Source organism: Leptosomus discolor, chromosome 24, assembly GCF_034619465.1.
Source record: "Leptosomus discolor isolate bLepDis1 chromosome 24, bLepDis1.hap2, whole genome shotgun sequence".
Taxonomy (NCBI): domain Eukaryota; kingdom Metazoa; phylum Chordata; class Aves; order Leptosomiformes; family Leptosomidae; genus Leptosomus; species Leptosomus discolor.
Genome location: NC_141414.1, coordinates 7,624,344 through 7,643,521, shown reverse-complemented (window position 1 = coordinate 7,643,521; position 19,178 = coordinate 7,624,344). Strand labels below are relative to the sequence as shown.

The 19,178-nt window shown below is 65.6% G+C and overlaps 3 protein-coding genes across 3 annotated transcripts; 2 read left to right on the top strand and 1 right to left on the bottom strand.

The window, feature by feature from the left end:
* Positions 1 to 2,069: 2,069 nt before the first annotated feature.
* On the top strand, positions 2,070 to 5,232 carry ANKLE1 (ankyrin repeat and LEM domain containing 1). The gene is given in 5 exon segments (XM_086477661.1): positions 2,070 to 3,003; positions 3,064 to 3,283; positions 3,392 to 3,551; positions 3,628 to 3,757; positions 5,060 to 5,232. Coding segments are annotated over 5 exon segments (1,617 nt in total).
* A 2,497-nt stretch (positions 5,233 to 7,729) lies between these two features.
* ABHD8 (abhydrolase domain containing 8) lies at positions 7,730 to 10,678 on the bottom strand. Its single transcript, XM_086477633.1, has 4 exons — positions 9,891 to 10,678; positions 9,046 to 9,216; positions 7,983 to 8,199; positions 7,730 to 7,879 (listed from the first exon to the last, which is right to left on the bottom strand). Exons 1-4 carry the CDS (start codon positions 10,676 to 10,678, stop codon positions 7,730 to 7,732), a joined length of 1,326 nt encoding a protein of 441 aa, XP_086333759.1.
* A 7,557-nt stretch (positions 10,679 to 18,235) lies between these two features.
* Positions 18,236 to 19,070, top strand: MRPL34 (mitochondrial ribosomal protein L34). The gene is made up of 2 exons (XM_086477653.1): positions 18,236 to 18,279; positions 18,508 to 19,070. The coding sequence occupies exons 1-2, from the start codon at positions 18,236 to 18,238 to the stop codon at positions 18,800 to 18,802; spliced, it is 339 nt and encodes a 112-aa protein (XP_086333779.1). The 3' UTR covers positions 18,803 to 19,070.
* Positions 19,071 to 19,178: the final 108 nt, after the last annotated feature.

The following is a 19,178-nucleotide window of genomic DNA, read 5'->3' as shown; positions in this document are numbered from 1 at the left end:
CCTGCCCCTTGGGGGGGGGGGGGGCATGGCACTAGGGAGGGGGAGCCCCTGGCACTGCACCGGGGGGGGTGCGGTGCTGGCCCTGAGAGGGGGGTGCAGCTGGGGGGGCCCTGCCAGGATGGGGGTGTGGGGGTGTGTGTTGGGTACATTGCAATGGGGTGGGGGGGGGGTGGGGGGCGCACAGGGGTGTCCTCACGCTGGCGTCGTCCCGGTTTGGGTGCCCCAGTGCGGGGGGCGATGCCGGGGGTGGGGGGGCGGACTGGGGCACGGCCCAGCGCCGGGAGTGACCCCAGCTGCGGGGCTGGTGGCACTGGGGTGACCCCGAGGGGACGGCGGTGACCCTGACCTGCCAGCCGAGCTGGGGGGGGGGGGGGGGGTTGGGGGGGTGCAGCGGGCTCGGGGTGCAGCCCTGCTCCCCTCTCCAGGTCCCCCGAGGAGCTGACGCCGCTGCACGTCGCCGCATCCCGGGGGTGCCGCAGGTGCCTGGGGCTGCTGCTGAGGGAAAAGGGGGACCCCCAGCTCCGAGAACAGGTTAGTGGGGACAGCTTTGGGGACGGGGACAGGGCCTTGGAGGTGCTGCCTGTGCTGGGAGACTTGTCTTCGGTGGGGCGGGTGAGCAGCGGGTGCCCGCCTGGCCCTGGCAGGGCTGTGTCACCCCGTGGTGGCCCTGGTGGGGTGACGGCAACGTCCCCTCCCCGCAGGATGGGAGACGAGCCATCGGCCTGGCGCTGGAGTGGACCCCGTGGGACTCGCAGCACACCCGGGGCTGGCCCCCCACGGAGGGTGAGGTCCCCAGGGTGCTCCCTCGGGCGGGGTGGGTGTCAGAGGGGGCTGATCCAGCCCCCCCAGTTTGGGTCAGACACCGATGCCCATCTCTGCCCTCAGTCCCGGGAGGGGCCGGGCGCTCCCCGTCCTTCCGGATCGAGGGTGGCATCGAAGGCAGCATCTCCTCCGGGCTCCCCGAGGACATCTCTGAGGATGGGCCCCTCTGCAGCACCCACAGGTCCCTCCTGAACGAGCCAGAGCTGGGGGGCAGCTGTGGTTTGGGGGAGCCCCTGCTCTGGCAGAGCTGTCCCCCGTCCCCCTCCCTTGCCCTATGGCCCCAGATAGACCCCAGGGACTCAGCCCTCCCCCCACAGCCCCTCGCCTCCAGCACGCTGCTCTCGGCTGGGGATGACCTCGGGGAGGGACCCCGGAGCCGGACCGTGGGGGGAAGGATGGGGGGTCCCCCCTGGGCTCTCCCTGAGCCCAGCGCTGGGGACAGCCCCAGCCCCTCTCCCCAGCGAGAGTTTGGTCCCGGTGGGTCCCTGAGCTCCCCCCAGCCCCAGCGTTGCAGCAGGGGCCTGAGGGGACACGGGGCATCCCCCAGGGCTCCCCCGCTCCACGGTGGCCTGAGCGGCTGCTCCGTGGCGTGCCGAAGCTCCGGGGACGGTGACATCCCGGGTGCTGCGGCTCAGCACCGTCCAGGTGTCCCCCGGGGACCAGCGGTGGGCCGGGCAGGGCTGGGCATCGCAGCCCCCGCTGCCCCCGACCTGGGGATCGAAGTGGGGGCCGGGGGCTGGGACCGCAGCAGCCTTGGGGACAGCAGCGGTGCCAGCGAGGGCTTCGTCAGCGCCGTGGAGACCTTGGAGCCCAGCGAGGCCGGGGGGTGCCCGGGGGCTCAGCACCTCTGCTCCCCCCTGCCCAGCGCAGCCGAGGGGCTGGAGCTGGGTGAAGACCCCTCCCCGACTGGAGCTGCCACCTGGGAGCTGCCCCCCACCAACCCCCCAAATGTGGAGCGGGTGAGGGGTGAGGATTTTTTGGGGGGCCCCAGGGCAGCCCCTTGCTGCGATGGTGATGTAGGGGAGGTGCTTGCCCAGCTGCAGGGGTGCAGCCTCCGGGGCTCCCCGCCCCGCACTCCAGGACCCCTTCACAGCCCGGCCAGTGTCACCACTGGGGATGTCACCTCATGGGGCCAGGACCCCCCCAGGGACCGCCACGTCACCCCCAGGACCAAGAGCCGCCTCCAGGCTCGTGCAGCACGGCTCGACGCCTCTTCTTCCTCCTCCCTCTTCGACGAGACGCTGGAGATGCCCCGGAGGCCCCCCAGGCTCCGAGCACCCCAGGGGGTCCCCAGGGACCCTGCCACCGCCTCAAGGCACTGTGCCAGCCCACGGGGCGAGGATGTGTCCAGCGGGGATGGAGAGGGGACAGGCTCTTTAGATGACACCGAGATCCTCCCTGGAGTCCTCAGCCAGCCCAGATCGCCCCTGGCAGTCAGCAGCTCCCCAGGCTCCAGCCCAATGGTCCTGCTGGTTCCTGGGGACCATGACCACCCCCAGGACTCCCCATCGGACGCTCAGGGCTCCCCAGGATCCAGCCCCACAGTCCTGCTGGTCCCTGGGGACCATGACCACCCCCAGGACTCCCCATCGGACGCTCAGGGCTCCCCAGAATCCAGCCCAACGATCCTGCTGGTCCCTGGGGACCATGGCCACCCCCAGGACTCCCCATCGGACGCTCAGGACTCCCCAGGATCCAGCCCAATGATCCTGCTGGTCCCTGGGGACCATGGCCACCCCCAGGACTCCCCGTCAGATGCTCAGGGCTCCCCCCGTGCTGCCAGCAGCCCCAAACTGGTGCTGGAGGATGGTTCTGGGTGGCAGGACCCGCCGCCCTTGGGGACACACCAGCCCCCAGGGCCAGGCAGCACCTTGGCGGAGCCGGGGAGCTCGGCCGTGCCGCTCTCACCCACCAGCTTCAGCGCCCGCCACGTCGGGGAGCACCCTGCGGACCAGGAGCGGGGACAGGCACCCACCGAGCAGCTCAGAGGTGGCACAGAGGCCACCACCAGCCCCGAGGATGCCACAGCCCGGGACAGGCGAGGGAGCACCGCGTCGCGGCGGCCGCTCTCGGATGAAGCTCTGCGCCGGCGGCTGCGGGCGCTGGGGGATGACCCCGGGCCCGTCACGGCGCTCACCAGGCGGCTCTACCTGCGGCGGCTGGAGAAGCTGGTGAGGGGACGCCAGGGGAGGCCGGTAGGTGAGTCCTGGGGGTCCCCCACGCACTCACCCCCCCCTCCAGCTGGCCAGTCCCCGTAGTGACGGTGTGGGGCTGACGGTGCCGGCGCGGCCACCGCAGGGCACAGCCCCGAGCTGGCAGCCGCGCTGCAGACCGGCCGCGTCCCCGACTGCGCCCAGGATGAGCTGGTGCTGGCCCGGCAGTTCGACCGCGCCGACCGGAGCCGGCGCTGGCGCGAAGGGCTGGTCAAGTCCAGCTTCAACTACCTCCTCCTCGACCCGAGGTAGGGCCACGTCGCTGCCCCACGCGTGTCCCCCCCCCCGCCCCTGTGCCAGTTGGGGTCCGAGTGGGGACCCCTGGGAGGCATCCAGCCCCGAGTTTGCACCCCCAGGACCACCCAGAACCTGCCGCTCCGCTCCCACCACCTGAGCCCGGCCGAGTGCTTCAGGATCTTCGTCCAAGCCATCTTCTACGTGGGCAAGGGGACACGCGCCCGGCCCTACCGCCACCTCGCCGAGGCGCTGAGCCAGCACCGCACCGGGACGCCGAAGGTGAGAGGGGTTGGGGTGGTTTGGGGCTACGGTAGAGGGGCTGGGGACCACGGTGATGGTGCCTCGTGTCCCGCAGGGCTGCCCCAAGGTGCGACGCATCCTGGAGATCTGGGCGAGCGGGCAGGGGGTCGTCTCGGTGCACTGCTTCCAGAGCACCGTCCCGGCGGAGGCGTACACGCGGGAGGGCTGCCTGGTGGAGGCTCTGGGTGAGCGGGACCCCGGAGGGGGGTGAGATGGTGCCGCCCCGGCCCCTTGCCACAGCTCCCGGCATCGGCTCTGCCGCCGCTCCCGCTCCCTGCATCCCTCTCTTCCACCCCAGGCAGGAGGCGGGGGGGGGGGGTGCAGCCCATCCTGGGGCTACACGGGGACTTTGGGGTCCCTGGTTGCCAGGGCAGGGTCTGGATACAAATCCCCGTCTCCTGCGGGAAAAGTTGCCTGGGAGTGGGTGCTGGTGGGGGGGCAGGGGGGTGCTCCCATCCCTGCGGGGCTGTGGGTGCTGATGGGGAGCAGGGGGCTGGGGCTGTGGGTGCTGACCCCATCCCTGTGGGGCTGTGGGTGCTGATGGGGAGCAGGGGGCCGGGGCTGTGGGTGCTGACCCCGTCCCCTCGGGGCTGTGGGTGCTGATGGGGAGCAGGGGCTGGGGCTGTGGGTGCTGACCCTGTCCCCTCAGCGCTGTGGGTGCTGATGGGGAGCAGGGGCTGGGGCTGTGGGTGCCGATGGGGAGCAGGGGCCGGGGCTGTGGGTGCTGACCCCATCCCCATGGGGCTATGGGTGCTGATGGGGAGCAGGGGGCCGGGGCTGTGGGTGCTGACCCCGTCCCCTCGGGGCTGTGGGTGCCAATAGGGAGTAGGGGTTGGGGCTGTGGGTGCTGATGGGGAGCAGGGGCTGGGGCTGTGGGTGCCGATGGGGAGCAGGGGCTGGGGCTGTGGGTGCCGATGGGGAGCAGGAGCTGGGGCTGTGGGTGCTGATGGGGAGCAGGGGGCCGGGGCTGTGGGTGCTGACCCCATCCCCTCGGGGCTGTGGGTGCTGATGGGGAGCAGGGGTTGGGGCTGTGGGTGCTGACCCCGTCCCTGCAGGGCTGTGGGTGCTGATGGGGAGCAGGGGCTGGGGCTGTGGGTGCTGACCCCGTCCCTGCAGGGCTGTGGGTGCTGATGGGGAGCAGGGGGCCGGGGCTGTGGGTGCTGACCCCGTCCCTGCAGGGCTGTGGGTGCTGATGGGGAGCAGGGGTTGGGGCTGTGGGTGCTGATGGGGAGCAGGGGTTGGGGCTGTGGGTGCTGACCCCATCCCTGTGGGGCTGTGGGTGCCGATGGGGAGCAGGGGTTGGGGCTGTGGGTGCTGACCCCGTCCCCTCGGGGCTGTGGGTGCTGATGGGGAGCAGGGGGCCGGGGCTGTGGGTGCTGACCCCGTCCCCATGGGGCTGTGGGTGCCGATGGGGAGCAGGGGTTGGGGCTGTGGGTGCTGATGGGGAGCAGGGGTTGGGGCTGTGGGTGCTGACCCCGTCCCCGCAGGGCTGCAGACCATCACCAACCAGAGGAAGGGCAACTGCTACGGCGCGGCGGCGAGCTGGCCGGCGGAGCGGCGCCGGCGCCTGGGCGTTCACCTGCTGCACAGGGCCATGAGCATCTTCCTGGCCGAGGGCGAGCGGCAGCTCCGGCCGGCGGACATCCAGGGTGGGCGATGAGCACCCTGGGGTGCTGGGCTGGGGGGGGGGGCGGGGGGAGGGACACGACACCCCCTGCCTGCACCTCCCTTCTGCCCTGTCCGAGGAGGCGGCTGAGCTCAGGGTGCGGGTTTTACGTCGTGAACACTGGCGAGATTTTTTTTTTTTTCTATTTTTCTATTTCCCTGAAGTGTGACAAATAAATCGCGGCGGGTCTTTTTTTGTGGAGGAATCCCGGCCGCCCGTGATTTCTGGCGTCGCCTCCCCGCTCTGCCGCGCTCCTGGGACAGACCCCGTGCCCGGGGCGTCTCTCCCCGTCACCGAGTCGGACGCGGCTGAGAATATAACACGGCTTTACTGTATGAAATGGCACTAACACGGCGCGGGGCGCGGCGGCGGGGTTACGGGGCGCGGTTTGCCTTGGCCTTCGCACAAGCGGTGTGGGTACAAGCGGCACAGACTCCGTGGCAAACAGAGGTGGAAGAGCTGTGGCCCGCAGCCGGGTACCGTCAGAGACGCCCGGAGCTGGCTGGAGGGGAGGGGGTCATAGCAGGGGCTGGGATGTGTTTTGGGGTCCAGAGGTATTTCTGGGTACCCTCATTGCAGACCCCCTGCTGCGGGGTGTCCCCTGGGGGTGTGGGTGGGTGGGGGGGGTGTTGCAGGGGGAGGCTCGTGGAAACAATCTGAACCCAAGGTCGTTAAAATTCTCATTATGAGACAGGTTGCAGTGGGGAGGGGCAGCTCTGCCCTGGTGCTGGGTCAGAGGGGGGGGGACACTGCCTGGGGACACATCACACGGGGTCCCTGTCACTCTGGGGCCGGCTCCAATGGACCTTTCCTCTTCTACATCGCTCAGTCCGGGGAGGAAGGTGGGCTCAGCCTTGGGGAAGGGGCGTTGCAGGTGGGTGCCAGCTCCTTGGAGCCGCCCTGCCCAGCCTGGAGCCCCCTCGAGCCAACCTGGGGTGCCTGGGTGCGGTGCCAGCCCCGCTTGGGGCGAGGTGGGGCTGGGTGGGATGTGGGCCAAGGGTGAGGTTCCCATGGGGACTGGTGGTTTCTTTGGTTTAGATGGGGGGAAATAAGAGGGGAAACAAAGCAGGGAGCAGCTCCACTCTTTGGGGTAGGGGGGAGGTTGGGCTATCCCCCGAGCACAGCATCCTCCTGGCTCGCTCGGGCTCCCACCCAGCCCGGTACAACCGGGAGCCCCCAAACCTCACGCCGGTGCCCGGGTCCCCCACTCGACACTTCTCGTGTACCTCGTGGGTCCTGCCTGGCTCCTGGCGGCGGGATGCGAAGTGCAGAGGGGAGGAGATGATGGGAGCGGGGGGTTATGTACAGAACGGCGTCAGCAGGTCACGGGCTGTCGTCCGTCGTGATCGGACGGTCACGGTTTGCTTCGTCGCTCCCGTGTAGCTCCGAGACCCCCCGCGGGTCCGTACGGGAGTTCTCAGCAAGGACGGACGCAGCGGCCACGGGACGGCGTATTGCTGGTTCCCCGGTGCGCGAGGGAGGGGTGCGATCCCGGCCGGCGTCTGGTCCGGGAGGGGGGTGGTTGGTCCTGGAGTCGCGGAGGAGCTGGGAAGGGCGGGTGGATCGGACGCCGCAGGAGTTGCTCTGCGGTGGTGATGGCTCCGAACGCCCCGAGGACGCGGCGGCGGGAGGGAAGCAGAGGGCTCTGCAGAAGCCAGCGCTGCGGTACCGAAAGCGGCGGTGGTTGGGGACGTGACGGCACAGACGGTGGCACCGGGGACCGTGGGAGAGCTCAAGTTTGGCGTTGTCCTCCCCACCACAGCCGTGCCAGTCCCACCACGGCGGTGGAGCCGACGGTCCTTCTGGCCGTGCCCACGGGAGAGGGTCACCTCCTCGTGCTCGTCTCCTGGCCAGGCGGAGGCGAGCTGTGCAGGCAGAGCCCCGCCAGCACCAGGCAGGAGCCGCTGGACACCAGTGCACGGCTGCTGGCGGTAACGGGGGTCCCATCCTCCCGGCCCCGCCAACGGCTCGAGCGAGGCACCGTGGGGCTCAGAGAGGCAAATCCCGCTGCTGAGGCCGAGGAGCCTTTGGCTTCCCTTTCCAGCAATCCCAGCTCAGCTCCTCCAGCACCTCCGGAAGGTGCCGGAACTGACGGCGCTCGCCCTGGAGGAACCGCTCCGAGTTCTTCCCGTTTTGCTGCAGGTGGGACCAGTCTCCCCGCAGCCGCCTCCTCTCCGTCCCCAGGGGGTCGCTGCGTGAGGGGAAAATAATACTACGAAGAAACAGGATGAAGACGCTCCAGCGGCTGCCGTGTCGTCCCCGAGGGGACGGGGACCAGGTCCGCCGTGTTCCCGCTGCCGGCCCCGCGCAGCCCTGCCTGGGGGAGCCTCTGTGCTCCGCCGCCAGCCTCCGAGGCGGCCGGGAAAGAAAATCTGCCGAGCTCCCGGCGAGAGCAGCCTCCGCCGCCCCCCCGCTCCGCTCTCGCCACCCCCTCTCCGCTTCCAAAACCGCTCTCCCATGGGAGCAGCCCGGTCACCAACGTCCCGCCGCCTTATTTCTTCTCCCCTTGCCCGTCCCCAGCTGGCGTCTCGGGCTCCCACAGGACGAATTCGTGGAGCAGCGTGTTCACCGTCTCGGGACACTCCATCATCACCATGTGGCTGCCCTCGTCGATCACCTTCAGGAAGGCGATCAGCAGGATCTGGAGGGAGATGGTGGCAGCGGCAGGCGTCAGCGCCGGGACAAGCCCCCCTGCCCGGGAAACGCCGGCCCTCGCCCGCCCCCGGCACCGCTCCATCCCCTACCTCGGCCATCCGCTGGTCTTCCTCCACCGGGACGAACTTGTCGTGCATGCCGTGGACCAGGAGGACGGGCACGGCCAGCTCGGCGTGGTAAACCTCGTCGCCCTCCGGCCAGTACTGCCCGCTCATCATGGCGCGCAGCACGAAGGAGGACACGTTGAAGGCGTTGCCTTCCTTCAGCAGCTGCTTCTCTTTGGCACCCTGGCGAGCGAAGCCAGCCCTGCGGGATGGAGCCGGCACGGGCAGAGGGTTAGCCCGGCGCTGTGATAATCAGACCTGAATTTTGAATAGCTGGTTAACTTTTCATTGGTAACTAATTGTTTTTAATGATGTTTTTATATTAATTTCCCGATTTGATCAGTTTACATGACGGTAAGAAATACCCCCAACCTCCCCGATGCTCAGAGCCAGCAGGCGCCTTACGAAGGTGGCCAAAGCCAGAGCTGCTGCGGGGCGTGAAACTGTGCAGAACAGGACAGGGGGGCAGGGAGACAGGTACAAGGGGTGAAAGGGTACGTTCTCAGCTCGTTCTCTTATGGGATGAAACCATAAAAACAAGGAGGAATGTTGCTGTGAAGACCCTCCCATCCTCCCCATCCTGATTTGTAGATCAGAGATTTTGATCAGTAAGATAACCCGTCACTATATTAGTTTAGGAATATTAATAAGTCATCTAATAGGGTGGGCTAATCATTGTAAATGTCAAGATTAACAGCGGCCAAACATGCACGCTTACGTTAAAAGAGGTTAAAGATCGTGACTTTGCAGAAAAAGGATAGAAAAAATGTTGACTTTTAATGCAACTTGGAAGCACGTCACGAGGAGCCACCCCCCCCCCCCCCCCGTGCTCCCCAGCCCTGCAACACAGAAGCGCCGGCTTCTCCGCCACGGCGGGGATAAGTCTGTGGTGACGGCGACCCCCCGTCAACGGTGCCTCGGCATCGGGGCGGGACACACACACACACACACACAGGAGCACGGGGGATGCTGCTGGCAGGACGAGGTGTCCCTGCCCGCGGCGGCTGGAAGCCAGGTTGGCCGGGGACAACCCGGGACAGCCACTCACTTGAGGAAGCTCCAGGCCAGGCACGGCGACAGGCAGTGCAGCACGCAGGTGGGCATGTTGAAGATGGAGCAGAAGCTGGGCTCCAGCGCCGTCGGGCCCCCGCCGTTGATCATGATCACCTTATGGACCAGGTCTGGGTACTCGTGGGCGAGGAAGGTGCAGAAGGACACCCTGCAGGGAGACACGGACGGGGGGGGGGGGGCGGCCATGCTCCAACCCCGTGGCACCAGAGGATGCTGCATCCCAAGGTAGATGCCAAGGATGCATGGCTGGAGCCCAGGCTACACCCCCCCCCCCCCTCCTTGTTTGACCTGTGCTCCCCCTTTCTGGGGCAGGGTAACCCCAGTCAAACCCCACGGCCAGTGCCCCGCAGAGCCTGGGCAGGGGGGGGCTGAGCTCAGGGTTTCGCTCCTGCACAGACCAAAGCCGGGTGCTGGGACCTGCTTGGGGGCCCATCAGCCTGGACCAGCCTTGTCCTTCTGACCTAACCCTGCCCATCTCGGAGCCCGTCCCCGGCTCCTTCTCCTCCCGGGGCTGCTCTCTGCACGCTTAGTCGCCGTCTAATTGACTTTCTTGGGTTTACTCTATTTATAGGCTGTGCTCTGCCAGCTTCCCTGCCGGCGGACAGGCTCTGGGATTAGCTGGACCCAGGGACAGACACCAAGAGGATGTAGGAGATCAAAGCTGAGGGATAAACCCAGAATGGGAAACCCCACACCCTTCCTCTGCTCCCCAGCCCCCAAAGTGCAGGATGCGTTGGGCATTTGCTGCCAAGGAGAGGAGGGGGCGGGGAGGGGGGGGGGGATGAATGGACGAACCCATCGCTTCCCTCCTGGCACCCTTACCCGTACGAGTGTCCTATCAAGATGTTCCTCTTCTTCGCATAGCGCTTGAAGACGGCCCTCATGTCCTCCGCCAGCGCGTAGAAGGTGTAGGCGGCGGCGATTTGGGGAGCCGAGCTGCAGCCGTGGCCAGCCAGGTCGGGAGCCACCACTTCGTAGCCCAGCTTGGTGAAGAAGTCCAGCTGCTCCTTCCAGATGTCCAGCGAGCCGCCCACGCCGTGGATGAAGAAGAGGACGACGTCGCCGTGCGTCCCTTTGCAGCTGGTGATCTGCTTCTTGCAGTCGATGTGGATGACTTTCTTGGGTTTACGCTTCCGACGCTTGCCGGGGGTAGCGGCGGCTTCCCGCGTGCCGCAGCCCGGCGTGCCGCAGCCCGGCGTGCCGCAGCCCGGCGTGCCGGCGGGCCCCTGGGCCGGCGCTTGGCCGGCCACGTCGGAGAGCTCCAGCTCCACGGTGCTGTTGGGTTCCCCCGAGCTGTTTTGGCAGTGCAGGATCTCGGAGCGGACGGCGTCGCCCAGGTTCTCGATCACCAGCTGCCCGTTGCGGTAGACGGTGATCTTGCGCTTGCAGTGCACCGTGCCCCGCTCCGGCCCGCCGGGCTGGGTCTCCTCGGGTCCCTCCGGGGCCGCCGGGCGGTGGGGTGTGCTGTGCCTGACCCGCAGGATCCTCCCCGGCTTCACCTCCATGAAGCTGTAGCCGTTGCTGGACTCAACGCTGTCCAGCGGCCCCACGGCGTTCGTCGTCTTGCCCATCAGGCAGCACAGGAGCCCATCGGTGATGCTGTTCAGCATTATGCTCCCTGCAAGGAAAGCGAGAGGGAGGGGGGCAGGAGAAGCAGGGGGGGCGGGGGTTAGTCACCAGCTCCAGCACCCACTGGGGACCTGCCGGGGGTCCTGGCTGCGGCACAGGGGACCAGGGACATCCTCCCCCCTGCTTTGCTGCCAGCCCCGCAGCAGCGCGAGCGAGGGGATGCAACGGCGGGGGGGGGGGGTGAACGCGGTACTCCCCCAACGCACAGCCCTCCCCAGCCACCTGCAAACGGGCTTCGGATCCAGACCAAAGGAGGACCAGGCGCTCCCCCCCCCCCCAGCTTGGTCTGGGCCACGTCCCGGTCACTGAGCTGGCGGTGGGGACGTGGCCCAGCAGAGCTGAACTCGCGCGGCTGCAAACCCACGCGGGCCCCAGCACGCAGCCACGGGCCTCTAAGAAGGGATCTGCTCTGGCCAAGGGAAGGAGCACGCAAAGAAAAGGCTGTTTGAAACGAAAATGCTGTTTCTGGCACCGAATACGGAGCTCAGGGAAGATTCCGCTATGAAAATGCATTATTTATGCCAATTAAATATATATATGTATCTCTAGTCCAAACCACCAATACAAATAGCGAGGGATGGAAATTACAGGGATGGGAGATGAAGGTTTTAATTAAAGCCACTCCACAAACCAAGCCTGAAAATAATACAGCGAGAGAACTGGGACGAGGGTGGGGGGGACCCAGCACCCGCTTTGGGGGTAGAAAACCCCCTCCCCACATCCCCACCCAGCACCACGGGGCTGGGGGGATGTGGCACCGTCCTTGTCGTCCCCAAGGCTCGTTCCTTGACGTTTCCTCTTCCAGATGTGCTCGGGTGGCTTTGGGAGAGGGCTGCGGAGGCCGGGACCAGCAAGCCAGGCTGAGAGCGAAGCCAGACCCAAGGGAAGGCAGATGCGAGGGAGGAAAGGCACCGGTGCCCGGCCCGGAGCCCAGCGCCATCCCGGCGGTGCCGAGGGAGCTGGGGAGGTCCCTGCCTCTCCTGGCTGGCAGCTGGATGCGCCTTTATTATTGATGAAGCTAAACACGGTGCATTATTGATGGCGACGGGCAAGGAGAGCGGGAGCGGGCCCCGCGCGGCGGGGAGGTCCCTGCAGGAGGGGGCACCGGCTGCCCCCTGAGCGGTGGCTGCGGGTACCGAAGGACCCCTGCGGAGATGGGGAGGAGAAGGAAAAGCGCGTTCCCAGGGGGGAATGTAATGTCTAAATCCCAGTGATGTCGCCAGGAGCAGCCCCCTTAGCTCCCTGAACGACCCCCTCCAAGTGCACCCGGGCGCTTTGCTGGCAGACGGCGCAAAACAAAGCGAGGGCCTGAGCCAGGCTCAGGCCGGGAGCTCATCCCCCCTCTCTGCGGCTTTTAACACTCCCTACATTCGGGAAAGCCGACGCTGTGTCCTTCTCAGAGACCCCCCCAGTGGACCCCAACGCGCCCAGCCTGGCCCTTGCACGCTCCGGGGGACCAGACGGGCTCTGCCGAGAGCTGCCGGTCCCAGACCGACACATGGCTTGTGGGTTTCCCTGGGCAAAACCAGCCCGTTTGCTCCAGGCAGGCGATCCGGGGCACAGTTCCCTTGGCAAAGCCAGAGCGGCTTATCCGGGGAGCGCTGCCAGCGCTCGGGAGAGCAGCCAGGGGCTGATCCTCGTCCGGCTCCGCTGGGGACCAGCGGCCTGACTCCCACTCCAACGCCACGTAAGGCCCTGGGTGCCGAATTGTAGGGGCTGGAAAGGCAACAAAGGTGCTCCCGGGTGCTCCTTCTCCTCCCGAGGAGGGGCAGGGCCGTGCCAGCTCTCGGCGGTTTGGTGCCTGGGCTTGCATCGGCGATCTCTCTTCTGGCCACAAGCACGTCCGCGCAGGATCCAGCTGTACCGAGAGCTTTCCAGCAGCCGCCTGCGCCCCGCAGCGCGGCTGAGCAGCGTGCTGACCAGCTGTGTCACCCCCTGGGCACCCTTCACTCCTCTGGGAACGGACCCATCCAAGCTGACGAGCGAAAAAAAAAAAAAAAAAAAAAAAAGCAGGAGGACTCGGAGCCCTGGGAAGGAGAAGCCAAATCCAGACCTCAGCTCTGCTGGGCTGCACTTGCAGACGGGTGACAAGCCCGAGGAGCTGGGTACCAGACTGGCTGGAGCCCTGGCTGGAAGGTGCCCAGCTGCCCTCGCACCGCAAGGGACCCACCGGCTTGGTGCCAGGCTTGGGCTGCTCTCGCCCCCCGAGGAGGTCAGAGAGATGCGGCAGGTGGAAAACCCGGGGGGGGCGGGGGGGGAGAGGGGACACCAGGCTGACCCTGAGCCTCGCCGTCCCCACAAGCCCTGGCAGGTGCCATCCTGCGCCTGCACCGGGGACGGTTCCCCCGCGCTCCGCCCGCGGGACCCGGTTGCAGTTCTGCCTCCGGTTTCCATCAAGCCTGGCTTCGCGCCGCGCCTCCATTTCACGAGGTACTGATGGTCTCCGTGTGGATTATAAACAGGACTTCTGGCCAAACCGCCTCGACATTGATTAACTTCTCAGGATTAACTCGATCAGTCCATCCTGTTCATTTCCAGAATCGATCTGCTGGAAGGCTCGGGCAGTCGGGAGCTCTGCAGGCAGAGCCAGGAGCCCAGGCTCAGGCCACGGAGCCGCCTTCCAGCCTCATCGGCTCTGGGTACAAGCCTGGATTCCGCTGCAAGAGCGGGGCTGCTCAGCGGGGCAGGGCCCGGCTCCCCGAGCGGAGATGCCACCGCTCGGATACGCCCAGGCTGGAGCTCACGGTCCCTTGCCGGGCGTGAGGAACCACCACCCGAATCCCATCAGCGAGCAGATCCCCTGGCGGAGCAGCTCGTGGGAAAGGGCGAGACGGGAGGTTGAGCGCCTCGATGTCAGGCTTCGTCTCGGGGGCTGGGAGGCAAAGGACGCCCGTCTCCCACCTCCCACGCGCCGCCTCTAACCCACCGCGCCGTCTGCCGCGGCTGGTGCAGCCAGAAACATCAAGGGATGTTCCCTCCGTGAGATGAAAAGGGCTGCAACCGAAACCAGATGGATGCGAAGAACTTTGCAAAGATGCTGGTAACCATGGCGATGAGCTGCTCCCCCCCCCCCCCCCCCCCCCCCCCCCCTCGCTCCATCCCGGCTCCTTTCCATCCCCACCCCCAGCAGAGAAGCAAGATTTCGGCACCGGTTACGTAAGGCCAGGCACAACAACGAGCCGGGCACGGCGTGAACCTGCCGTCGTCCCACGAGGCCGAGGACGTGGCACAGGCCTGGGAAGGCGGATGGCGCCGCCCACGTCCCGCTCCCCCCCCCTAAAATCACAGCTGCCCCCCCCCCCAAACCACTCCCAGCAGGGATGGGGATGCTCGAGGGATGCTGAGGATTCATCCCAGGAGGTGGATTTACCACCCCCAGGTCCAGACCGCGTCCCGGAGCACCCGTGCAGGGTTCTGCGGCTTCACCCTCCCTGCCGCTGCGGGGAGCGAGCCCGTTGGGGGAAAAAAAAAACAACTTACTGACCTACTTGGGGCTGCGGCGCCTCGGGTTTTATACAACTTGACGGCACCGTGTCGCAGCTGGAGAAAAATGGGATGAGACACGACGTGGCAGGGTGGAGGGCGGAAAGCCCGGCAGGGTAACGTGACAGCAGGCAGGCAGGGCTGACACGGAGCCCGTGGGGCTGACACAGAGCCTGTGGGGCTGATATGGAGCTCGTGGGGCTGACACGGAGCTTGTGGGGCTGACACGGAGCTCGTGGGGCTGACATGGAGCCCGTGGGGCTGACATGGAGCTTTTGGAGCTGACACGGAGCCTGTGGGGCTGACATGGAGCCCGTGGGGCTGACACGGAGCTTGTGGGGCTGACACCGAGCCCCTGGGGCTGACACCGAGCCCGTGGGGTGGTGTATCGGGGCAGCTCTCACACGACATAGTGTGACCCCAGGGATGCGACAGCGCAGCGTGGGCACGCTTACAGCCTCGCCAGGACGGGCCAGCCCAGCTGGCTCTGCCCTTGCCATCCCTGCAGAGACGAGGGTCTCTCCTGCCCCAAAGAGCCTCCTGGTCCTGTCCCTGCTGGGTCCCCGGGGACAGCTGATGTCCCAAACGTTCAGGGATGCTGGGAATGACAAAAATCTCCTCCTCCTGTCCGGTACCTGCTGGGGAAAGCTTGAATTACGGACAGGAGTGTTTCTCCATGACAGCCCCCGGGGCAGCAGTGAGCCCATCTCTGCCAAGAGACATCCTGGTAAACATTTGGCCCCAATAAACGAGCCCAGAGCATCGTTTACCGCAGCGCGAGGGGGGGAATCAGCGCCGGAGCTGACGGCCACGAACCTCCCCCCAACCCAGTGAGTCCCATCACGGCTCAGGCACCTCCGTCCCCCTCCCTCCACAGAGCCCTGGATCCTCGCAGGGAGTAGCAGAGACTTGATATCTGCTAATTCCTTGCAAATCCTCGGAGGAGAGGTGCCAGAGAGGAGCGTGAGATGCGCCGCAGCCAGAATCCAACCTGCCATGATAATTTGTTCGGCTCTAATCCCTTCCCTCTGGGGTTCACGAGTATTAACGATGACACAGGACACTCCTGAGGAATGGGCAAATATTATTATGTTCTTCCCAGCCTCCCCCAGTCATCGACTCTCTGCAAAGGGGAGAAACTGCAGCATCGAGAAACACACGAAGAGAAGGTCTGTCCGAGCACTGATTTCAGATACACTCAAGGCAACGTGGATGCCGCTTAGTCTCGGTCCCACAAAGTAAACTTCCCTCTGGGGGGGATGTGAAAAAGCCACTTCAGCTGGTGGCAAGCCCCTGGGTTTGTTCTGTCACGCCTGGCTTCCCCGTCCGGATAGTTATAGCGGCTTTATCAGGACAGGAGCAAGGAGTCGGGAAGGTTTTATCAGTCGTACAGACAGAAAACCGAGGAGAAACCCTCAGCACAGGCAGGGACGCAGCCTCCCAGGAGGGGGGTGGACTGGTCCCCGTCCACGGGCAGCGGGACTTTGCCGAGGGCCCCGCAGGACGCAGCCGAATCGCGTTCAGTCGGCACGGCTGGGCAAGCAGAGCGTCTGCAAGCCATACGGCAGCCCGGAGCCGCGGCTGGCTGCCTGCCACACGGCTCTTTAGGAAGGGAGAAGACCTTGAGAAACAAAAGATTATGCAACGCAGAGCGGAGTAACCTGCGCCTGACCTCCGCCGGCCAAAAAATCCCGCTTTCACGCCCTCCGTTTCCCGAACCTGCCGGATTGCCGAGGGGATCGTTCCCCACCGCAGAGCCGCAGAGAATGGGATTCCTCCGGCAGCCAACGTCCTCCAGCAGCAAGCTGGAAGCAACCATTGCAAAGAGGCAGGAGAAGCAGCAAACCCTGCCCCCTCCGCCGGGCAGCGATGCGTGCAGGTGCCCCCTCGCTCTCCACCCGAAAAAAAACCCGAGCAGATTTGACATCGCACATAGCAACAGCGGGGCTTCGGGCAGAGCCAGCAAGGATTTGCTGCAATTGCATCACAACAGAAGCCGACCCTTAAGTTTTGCTGCTGGGCAGCTTTTTTATAACCCCCCCCACACACACACACACCCCACCACCACTCCAAGCACGCCGAATATAACAGGGTTATCGAAGCGCAAGCGCTGCCGAGCCGCTGCGAGGCTGCCGTCTCCCCCGCTCTCCCTGCGACCCTCCTTAACGCCTCTCAAACCGACAGCTTTGGGGGAAAAAAAAAAAACAAACAAACAAACCCAAACCCATCTTTTGGCCATTTTGCCCGTCCCCCAGCGCAGAGCACCTTCCTCCCCTCCGCTTCGGCACGGCTTGTGCTCCGAGCCCCCCGCACAAAGAGGGAGAGGCAGAAGAGGATGCTCACCTCATTGATTGAGCAGGAGTCAGGAGTCGGGATGGCTGAAAGGGAAAGGCTTCAGTCTGGCAGGAGGCAAAGAGGGAGGGATGCCCGAGGCGGCGGGAGCCTGGGCAGGACGCAGGGTGCCGGCGCTGGCAGGTGGCTCAGCTTTTCAGCTCCTCCGATTACATTTTTTCACCTCTCTGGTGGGAAGGATGGAGCAAACGCCTTCAGCTCAGCTCATCTGCTTCAGACCGAGAGCTCCCTTTCCATCTTCTCCCCACGAGCAGCTTCATAACTGAGCTCCGGGGTTTGGGGGTGCTGTTTGTCCTTGTAGGCTATAGCCATAGAAAGCCCCTTAAATCCCTCCTAAAGAGGAGGGCTCTTGGCGTGACAGACAAGGAGACTTGCCAGTCAAAGCACAGAGTCCTCCTCCCCCCCCCCCCCGTAGGGAGCCTGCCAGGAGCTGGGGGAGCCAGAGGACTCGCCCTGGGGTTTTTGCCCCTTCCAGTGCGATGAGTTACTGAGTTCCTTTTTTACCTTTTACCATTTTCTCACCATTGTGGTATTTGCGGCTTGCCAGAGGCCACGAGCGTGTCGGTGCCACGAGCGTGTCGGTGCCACGAGCGTGTCGGTGCCACGAGCGTGTCAGTGCCACAAGCGTGTCGGTGCCATGAGTGTTTCGGTGCCACGAGCACACCAGAGCTCAGCGCGGGCGGCTGTGCACCCCAGGGACCAGGACAGGAGGACAAACACAAAATGGTGAACGTCTCTCGGGTTTATTTTCACAGCCGTAGGGTTGGAGTCCCATCCCTTCACCCCGCCGGGCTGACTTCTGGTGGGAACACACCAAACCAGCGCAGAAAAACCCCGGAGCTGGTGCCTGCTCATGGCGAGATGGCCGGGCTAGATTCCAGCAAAGCAATCTGAAGGGTGTTTTTCAATGTTCAGAGCAGAGAGCGAGGACGTCGGAGATCCTGCGGGTTATCGGGGGCCACCCTCTGACCCCTGAGCTGGCCCTCCTCCTCCTTGTCCTCCTCCTCCTCCTCTCACACCTCATTTTCCTGCTCTGTAAAACACAGATAATCACAGTCACCTACTCGGGATTGGGAGGAGGTTGAACCTCTCCGCAGGTGCCCTGGCATGCCCTACACGCTGCTGTATGTACATCAGAGGAGGAAGGTGACCGCAGTCTGACACTGGTGCCAACACCAGTTTACCCTCTGCCGGGCCCATGATGGTGCCCTGCGTGTCTTCCAAAACCGGATGCCTGTGCAGCACCCTGCTTGTCGTGACCGTTTTGGGGACAGCCAGAGCACACCCCTGAGGCCGGGCAGGGAGGCTGGGCCCTGGGCCTGGCCCGGTCCTCCCGCCCCGGTGGGGCCCAAATGCCGGAGCTGCCACCGGCAGAACCCTCCCGGTGAGGAACAAACGAGCCCTTTAGAGGCGGCTTTTGCTCCGCTGGTGCCTTGTGACAGGGACGAGCCCCCCCCCCCCATCGCCCCTTGGCAAGCCCCGGGGCGGGGGGCCCAGGCCGTACCCGCAGCCGTTGCCATGGTAACCGCGACCGGCGCTTCCACGACTACAAGTCCCGTCGGCCCCTGCGTCGTATGCCCGAGCCTTTCCAGCTCATCGCGCATGCGCATCCCCCCTCGGCGGCTGTGATTGGCCGGGCGGAGGGAACCAATAGGGGGAGGCGTTGTTAGGAGGACGGTGTTGTCAGGAGGGGTCGGGGGGAGATGGCGGCGCTGGGCCGCCTCTGGCCGCGGGCGGTTGGCGGCAGGTAACGGGGAGGGCTGGCGGGGGAGGGCGGAGGTGCCCCCCGGGGCGGGGGCGAGCGGGCCCTGGGCGGGGGGAGGGACGCGACAAGGTCAGTCCCAGCCTCGATGGCGGCGAGAAGGCCCTTTATTTCCCCTGGTGGCACCAGCCTCTCCGCTCAATTCTCTGGGTTTTTGGCTTCATTTTTCCTTTTTCCAAAGGTTTTTCGGCTTTATTTGTCCTTTTCCCAAAGGTTTTTCCTCCTGCAGCCAGCTGCAGGCTGTCCTTTCCAGCTCCGGGCAGCCTCGGCGCTCTCAGGTCCCCAGAGCAGCCGCCATCTCTCCTTCAAGCCCGCAGCCGTCGGCCCCGGCCCGGTGCCGTCCTGGCAGCACCAGCAGATCCGTACGAAGGCGCGCGGCAACGAGTACCAGCCCAACAACCGCAAGCGCAAGCGGACCCACGGCTGGATCAAGCGCATCAGCACGCCGGGCGGCATCGAGGTCATCCTGCGGCGGATGCTGAAGGGCAGGAAGTCTCTGACCCACTGAGGGCTCTGCCCCATGAAGCCGGGGGGGTGGCGTGGGGCGAGCCCGGATCGAGCCCTAGAGCTGCCGCCGTCTTGGAGTGACCCAGCCTGAGCGTCTGTGCTGGGCAGCAGCGCCCGACTGTCCCTCTCACAGCGGGAGCGCGTGAGGAACCGCGCTGGCTCGAGGGTGGCCTTTGTGTAGCGGCCGCTTTTGAAATGGTAAAATGTCGTTCAAAGAGAAACTTGTGGAAACACGAGCTGTGATTAAAGCTTTGACCTTCCTGCGCTAATTCTTAATGTGAAACTTAACGGGGGGAGTGGGGGGGAGGAAAGCTGGCTTGGTCGCAGCTGCTGGGGAGCCTTCGGGAGGATGGGACGAGCGGGGAACGGGGGCTGAG

Excerpts from the sequence above, each read along its gene's own strand:
- MRPL34 (XM_086477653.1), top strand. The coding sequence starts at position 18,236 with ATGGCGGCGCTGGGCCGCCTCTGGCCGCGGGCGGTTGGCGGCAG. Across the intron at positions 18,280-18,507 it reads CCGCGGGCGGTTGGCGGCAG|GTTTTTCCTCCTGCAGCCAG; the intron begins GTAACGGGGAGG and ends CTTTTCCCAAAG.
- ABHD8 (XM_086477633.1), bottom strand. The coding sequence starts at position 10,678 with ATGCTGAACAGCATCACCGATGGGCTCCTGTGCTGCCTGATGGGCAAG. Across the intron at positions 9,217-9,890 it reads TTGATAGGACACTCGTACGG|GGTGTCCTTCTGCACCTTCC; the intron begins GTAAGGGTGCCA and ends GTCTCCCTGCAG. Across the intron at positions 7,880-7,982 it reads AAGACCAGCGGATGGCCGAG|ATCCTGCTGATCGCCTTCCT; the intron begins GTAGGGGATGGA and ends ATCTCCCTCCAG.